Consider the following 7,416-nt stretch of genomic DNA (forward strand, 5'->3'; position numbering starts at 1 on the left):
GCCGCTTCCACACCGCTCCGCCTGAGCCCTTGGAGCTTTTAGCATTGCCAGCGAGGAGGAGGAGGAGGAGGACGAGGAGGAGGAGGAGGAAGTCTCCTATCCGCCTTCCTGCAGGCCTTCCCGTCTCCCAGCTGCCTTCTTGCGGGCAGGAGGGGAAGGCTGCGTCCCCCTGCAGCCCCGGGGTCCCACAGGTGGGCTGTGCCCCATGCACCAGCCTGGCCTTCACCTGCCCTGCTTACCGCCTTCCTCACCCGGTAGAAATTCAGCTCAGACGGCGTACAGCTACTGTTTGAGGCTGCAGGAGGCATGATGTGTCATTCCTCGTGTTCCGATCCCTGTAGTAAGGCATCAGAGCTCAGGGCACCCCGTCTGCAGGTGAGAGGAGCTCTGATGTTTAGATACACAAATTAGGTTCTAATTTGGATAGATGAGTGGAGTATTTCCCATGGTAATGATTAACGGCTCGGGGACATGTTTGCAGAAGCACACAGATAACGGAGGCTGTGATTGAAGCCAACGGAGCATGCGGTGTTCTTTTTGCAGGAGGAAATAAGCGGTGTGTGCCTGATGAGGGCTGTGTGTAACCGTGACTGTGCAGGAAGGAGCTCAGACCTCGGGTAAACGGGGCTGACAGCTCGCAGCCAACACTGTGACATTCTCAGCTGTGTCTCACACGAGTGTCTGTCCCGTTTTTATGCGGGTTGAGCATTGCACGCACGTACGTGTGCTTGCACTTTCCCTTTGCATCTTGATAGTGTGAGAAAAAAATGCACATGATGTCAAAACAGATTTAAACGGAGAAAAAAAGCCATCCCAGGAGGTATAGGCTTGGTCTAGCAAAGCAATTAGGCACGTGCCTGGTGTGAGCATACTGCTAAGCCGTGCTGGAGTGAAACGTGGTCTGTTGCTGGTTTGCTTCTGGGTCAGCTCTGCAAGGATCTGGAACCTCATGTGGATTGATCACCTTCCATCCATCCACAGACCAAATACAGGGTATTCCTAGAGTGATTTCCCAGCACTATGCCACGCTGCTAGACACTGCGATTAGTCCGAGAGCCAAATGCTGTATTTTTTAGTACCAAACAGCTTCCTTTATTAGATGCCTGCATGTGTACGACAGCAGCTCCTCTCCTGTAAGATGGGTTTTGTCTGCTGCCTGCATAGTGACATCAGTCTGTGAGGTGAGTTCCAGTGCCGTGTTTCTCAACCTGTCTGCTGAAGGAGCTCTTGGAGCGGGTCCAGAGGAGGGCACTAAGATGATCAGAGGGCTGGAGCACCTCTTCTATTAGGAAAGACTGAGGGAACTGGGCTTGTTTAGCTTGCAGAAGAGAAGGCTCTGGGGAGATCTCATTGTGGCCTTCAGTGCTTGAAGGGAGCGGATAAACAGGAGGGGAACGGCTGTTTGTGAGGGTGGGTGGTGATAGGACAAGGGGAATGGTTTTAAAGTGAGACAGGGGAGGTTTAGGTTGGATATTAGGAGGAAGTTTTTCAGCCAGAGGGTGGTGAGGCACTGGAACAGGTTGCCCAAGGAGGCTGTGGATGCCCCATCCCTGCAGGCATTCAAGGCCAGGCTGGATGTGGCTCTGGGCAGCCTGGGCTGCTGGTTGGCGACCTGCACACAGCAGGGGGTTGGAACTGGGTGAGCACTGTGCTCCTTTGCAACACAGGCCACTCTATGGTTCTATGCAGGAGGGGTTTCAATCTCCAGCCATCCAGGCAGTAAGTTCGGACAGTAAAAACACGGCACTATTTTGGAATGGATCAAACTTTGCCCCAGTTCCTAGTTGTTAGGCAGTCTGAAAGCTGCTCAATGCAATCCTCCATCTCAGTTTCATAAAAACAATTTACTTTTCTAAAGATCCCAGAATGAATTAAGGTGAGCAATTGCACGGCACCCAGGAGGAATTGCTTCCAGTCAGCTACCAAGGCTGTGTTACTGCTGCATGCATACCTCCCCGCCTGGTCGTGCAGGGGCACGTTGTGCATGTAGCACGGGGCTTAGCCCTGGGCAGGAGGTCAGCATAAGGCTGTGCATCATTGGAGGCTCTCTTACAAACGTGCTAAGTGGTGCGGAGAGCTTATGGCTGCTGCTAGTTGTGGGATGGATGGCTGGGAGAGCTGTGCATGGAGACATCATAGAATCATAGAAAGGAATCGTAGAATGGCTTGGGTGGGATTAGATCTTAGAAATCGTCTAGTTCCAACCTCCCTGCCTGAGAAATCACACTGTGTTTTCATCAGAGAAAGGGATCCTGCTTTCTCCTGGTCTGAATCTCGGTGGGTGCAGTATTACCAAGGTCTGCAGTGTGTGGCAGTGATATTTTTTTCTGAGATTCCTTGTGCTTTTCACCGGCAGCTCTTGGCTCCCCCTGTTGTGGCAAAACCACTCGAGATCTGCTCCCAGTCACTCATTTAAACAGCTCAGATGAGTACAAAATATGTGAAATCTTTCTCTGCCCATCATGGCACGTGTTGTAATCCAAATGACCAGCTCGTCAAGAGTTCAGTTTCAAAACCATAAGGAGGATTACAGAGGTTCCTGGTGAGGCTTTTCAAACTGGACTTGAGCTTAATGAGGGCTGTTCATGGGGCCTGGCTGTCAGGAGGGGCTGAACAGCAGCTTCTGGAGGAAAGATTTTCTTCCAAAACAGACCAGACTGAGTTCATCGATGCCACACTTTCTGCATGTACAGAAATGGGTTCAACTGAAAAAAGAAAAAAGGGTGATTTTTGTGTACGTATTACATATATATTTAAGTAATATTGCTAACAGCCTTTTTGTTTGTTGTTTTGCTTGTGACTCTGGATGCCATGAGTCTCCTGAAGAATGAAAGCTGAGGCTTTTCAGGCAGGTGGGCCTTTACACAAATGCTGTTAGAGATGAGAAGTTTCACAACAAAATTCCTAGCCTGTAAATGAGAAGGGAAGATGAGGTGTTGGGGCTTGTGAGCGAGCTGAGCCAACAGTGCAAGCTAGAGACCCAAATCCCTGAACAGTGTTTGGTCTTTGTGTGCCCAGGGTTTTGAGAGGTGGCATTGCACAAAGAATTTGAACAGCAGGGTGTGAGTCAGTCGGAGATGAGCAGGAGCAAGTCCAACCTTGCCCCTCCTGGGGAGGAACAAAGATGTGCTGAGCCTTGAGCACATGTGCAAGAAACACGTCGATGTGACACGCAGCAGCATGGTTAGGGGGCAGGCAGTGATGGGTGATGGTTAGCCTTGATGATCCTAGAGTTCTTTTCCAACCTTAATGATTCTGTGATTCTGTATTCATAGGCAGCAGGAATTGTGTTAACCCCCCTGCACCACTGACTGCAGCCACCTCCAGCTGTGTTGTGAGGCAGAGGCGCATTGTCAGGCTCTACAAGGCACCGTGTGCCAGTGGATCACCTCCAAAGCCACCTTGGATTGGGGACACTCCAGCTTGTTGTGTCTTCACAAGAAGTGTTCTTGTTTGCCACCAGGGAAAGGAGGAATTAAGTTTCCCAAGTGGGGTGGAGGCTCACGAACCTCTGTCAAGCCAGCAAAATGTATTTTAAGCGCTCTGTGTGTATGAATATCTCACCAGTTTTGGAGAAGTATTTGTGCAATGTCCATTTCAGTCACTGTGTCTCACCTGTATGTGGCTGGAAATGTGGTTAACAGTCCTAGAATTTCTATCTGAGAAACAGATGATGGCCTTTGGGTGATGTTGTCTTAGAGATACACTTTTGACAAACAGATGGGATTCAAGTTCCTTCAGAGCATCGCCCACATAGCTTTGAAATTGGCCGATCCTGGCATGGGCATAATAACCACAGAACTGCCTAACGTGGCCTCACATTTCCTGGGAAACTTCTAGAAGGGAATCTCTGTGATCTGCCTTGTTCCCAAAGAAGTTGGTGTGCCTGTGTCTCTGAACCTTGCCAGCCCTGGCAGTTCTGCACTGATGGGTGCTCTGTTGTTTCAGAGCTAGCTAAGGCACAACAGTTCGTGAGAGTGGAAGGAGATGTTGTTTTCACCTTGTATTTTGGCATTTGAAATGCATCTGTCTTAACAAACAGTTTGGTGGCTAGTAATCATTCCAGCTCTTCACAGAATCACAGAATCATAGGGGTTGGAAGGAACATCTGGAGATCCCCCCGTTCAACCCGCTGCTAAAACAGGTTCCTTACAGGAGATTGCACAGAAAGCATCCAGGAGGGTTTGAATATCTCCAGAGAAGGAGACAACACCACCTCTCTGGGCAGCCTGTTCCCATGCTATGTCATCTTACAAAGTAAAGAAGTTTTTCCTTGTGTTCATATGGAACTTCTTGTGTTCCAGTTGGTGCCCATTGCCCCTTGTTCTGTCACTGGGCACCACTGAAAAGAGCCTGGCCCTATTCTCATCATATCCACCCTTAGATATTTATATTCATTGGTAAAATCCCCTCTCAGCCTTCTCTTGTCTGGGTGAACAACCCCAGGGCTCTCAACCTTTCCTCATAAGGGTGATGCTTCAGGCCCTGATCATCTCTGTGGCCCTCTGCTGGGCTTTCTCCAGCAGTTCTGTCTGCCTGGAAGTGGGGAGCCCAGCACTGGGTGCAGTGTTCCAGATGTGCAGAACAGTCGGGAAGAAGAACCTCCCTTGACCTGCTGCCAGTCTCTGTGCATCGCAGGATACCATTGGCCTTCTTGGCCATCATGACACACTGCTGCTTCATGGTCAACTGTTGGCCAACCGTTGGTAAACTATTGGTCAACTGCTGGTCAACTGCTGATCATCAGGACACCCAGATCCTTCTCTGCAGAGCTCCATCCTGGCAGCTCAGTCCCAGCCTATGCTGATGATGTGGTTATTTCTCCCCAAGTGCGTGACCCTACACTTGCCTTTGTTGAATTTCATCAGGTTCCTCTCTGCTCAACTCTCATGTGTTGGCACAGCCTTTTGGTGTGTCAGCTGCTCCTCCTGGCTTCGTTTCATCAGCTGAAGGTGTACTCCATCGCCTCATCCAGATTAAGATGTCAAAAGAGACCGGCCCCAGTACTGCCCCGGGGAACACTGCTAACTCATGTTTCTGCTAGCAGCCTTCCACTTGGGAGTGTTATCAGAGTAGTCACACGTCTCCCTGATCTGTCTGCCATTGGAAGAAGGAGTTGAGCTGGCCATGCTGTTCTGATGCCAGCTGGATGCCTCAGGGCTGGCGGGAAGAAGATGCAGGGCCAGTTCTTTGCGTAATGCCAGTGGATGGATGGAAGAGGGCTCTGCCCGGCCTGGCAGCCCTGCTTGCCCTCCTGAAGGTGCTGGCTCCCTGGAGCACCACTGTCTAGACAGACACCTGGCAGCTCCGCACCTGGGGAATTTGCTGATTCCCTTGGTGCTTTGGGATGCAGCTGTGCCCCTCTGCACTTGGGAAGGAGAGCTCTCCAGCTGAGCCTCTGTGCAGGACTGATACAGGTTGCAACACTCCCTCCACCTTAGCTCTCCAGCGTATGCTTTGTTTCAGTGCTTTATTTCTTGTTTTCCTTCATTAGCGTGCTAAGATGCCGAGTTCTGTGCAAGCCTCTCTCGCAGAGGAGAGGATCTCTGGTCCCCACTCAGCATGGCTGCTGTCTTTTCCAGCCCTTTCTGATCCTTAGCTGGTGGTTGCATGGTGCAGTTGGCTCAGCACGAGCGGAGCCAGCAGGACTCGTGTGTGGGAGCTGGAAGGGGTAAGTGCCAGGGATGCCGTGGCCTGGAGATAGATGGCTTTCTCTGCCCAAGCTGTTTGCACAGGGCAGATAAGCTTTCTGGCAGCCGGAGCCCTCTGGAGAACGCACCGAGGGATCCAGGCTGAGCGCGATCTGTTCTGTGTTTGGCTCCTGGAATGGGTAGCAGCACTGTGATACGTTTGTAATGCAAACAGCTGGGGCAGAAACAGCCTCAGAAAGGATCCACACAGCTATCGCTGCTGACTGAATTAATCCCCGGAGGGCTGCTGATAAGCAACCAAATCCCATCAATACAGACATGGTTCATTCCAGAGAAAGAACCAGTTAGAAATCATAGCATCACAGAACCCGAGCTGGAAGGGTCCCATAAGGATCACTGAGCCCAGCTCGTGGCTCCAGAGAGGACCACTCAAAAATTAAAGTTAAAAAAGTTAAACCATTAGACTTCTATTTTCTCTCCTTGGTCATTTCTGTTGTTCCATGCAGCTAAGGCTTTTGGAGCAGCAGCTGCGTGGTCAAATCAGTGTTCTGTAGCAGTGGCCAGGCTGCAGCCCTTCTCCTCCCGCAGTGCTCCAGCAGGTGAGGCTCCTGGGCTCCCCTGAGCAGGGCTGGAAGCGGTCCATGTCGGGGTGTGCTCTGCAGCCCGTGTTTGCACAGCCCGTGCCCTGGCTCCTGGGTTAGTCTGTGGAATGAAATGTATTTGTTGTGCAACTCACTGAAGGAAAAAGCTGACTTTCCTAGTTGGCCTCTGGTCTCAGTCTATGACTTGTTGGTCCGTGACGAAGGAAGAGCATGCAGTTCTCACCGAAGTATGCTGCGTGATCAGTGATGTCATTTATCCAGTTTATTCTTCTGTAGGGGCTCAATTATATTAGACGTCAGTCCTGACGCTTGGAACGTGCTGTATTTGTTTACTAAACTTCATTTAATTTTAACCATAAATAATTCCTACAGTGACTGAAGAAAGCTCAGTTCTCCCATGGACTCAGGCTGTGTCGGGGCTGCCTGCAGGAGCGGGGCCATTTCCTCACTGCTGTCTGACAGCTCAATAGGAACGAATGCCAATTCCCATCTCCTTCATCTTTCCGCTTTAAATCACTGTATGGAAAAGAGACGTGGATTCCACCCTGCTTCGGAGTCGTGGAAATGAGCTGTTATGAAGTGGGGAAAAGGAACTGTATCCTGGCAGTGAGTGAATGAGCAGCTTGAGAATTGACGTAATCGCACGGCGCCGAGAGAGAGGAGGAGTTGAGTCAGAAAATGAGAGAAAGCAGGAGAGCGTTTGGGAGAGCTGAGGCCTCCTTCCCTCCCCTTTTGGCCAGATGATGTTTTGCCATTGCCAGGTACACCTTCCTTCAAAGCAGATAACTAATTTATGCTGGAAAGAGCAATTAAAATAATTGATTTCCAGTAATGCGCACCCAGCTTATAAAAACATCTCTGGCAGATAATGCAATAACCAGAACACGGGAGTTTCATCACATGGAAATAAATAGGAAGGATCGAGTTTGGTTTGCAGGCAGCTACACGAAAGCAGAAGAGATAATGGGGCTGAAATTAGCTCAGGGCCCTGCTTAACGTAATGCCTTTCCTCCTGATAGCTCCAAGGAACTGGAAGAGCAGCACATCCCACTCACTGTGCTCTGTGTGATGAGCAAACAGCCTGGCTGCCCACCGTGCTCCAGCTGATGGAAGAAGGATGTCCTTCAGTGGAGCGTGGCCACTCAGATTGCTGCCTGTGTGCA

General features: G+C 50.4%; 1 protein-coding gene across 1 annotated transcript in view; it reads right to left on the reverse strand.

Annotated features, from left to right (window-relative positions):
* Positions 1–464, reverse strand: part of MAP4K5 (mitogen-activated protein kinase kinase kinase kinase 5) — a 70,401-nt gene extending 69,937 nt beyond the window's left edge. Inside the window, exon 1 of the mRNA XM_019616021.2 lies at positions 252–464. Within this exon, the coding sequence (XP_019471566.1) occupies positions 252–308 (57 nt within the window). The 5' untranslated portion in view covers positions 309–464. The remainder of the gene's footprint in view (positions 1–251) is intronic.
* Between the last annotated feature and the right edge of the window lie 6,952 nt (positions 465–7,416).

The sequence above is a fragment of the Meleagris gallopavo genome, chromosome 5, assembly GCF_000146605.3.
Source record: "Meleagris gallopavo isolate NT-WF06-2002-E0010 breed Aviagen turkey brand Nicholas breeding stock chromosome 5, Turkey_5.1, whole genome shotgun sequence".
NCBI classification, from domain to species: domain Eukaryota; kingdom Metazoa; phylum Chordata; class Aves; order Galliformes; family Phasianidae; genus Meleagris; species Meleagris gallopavo.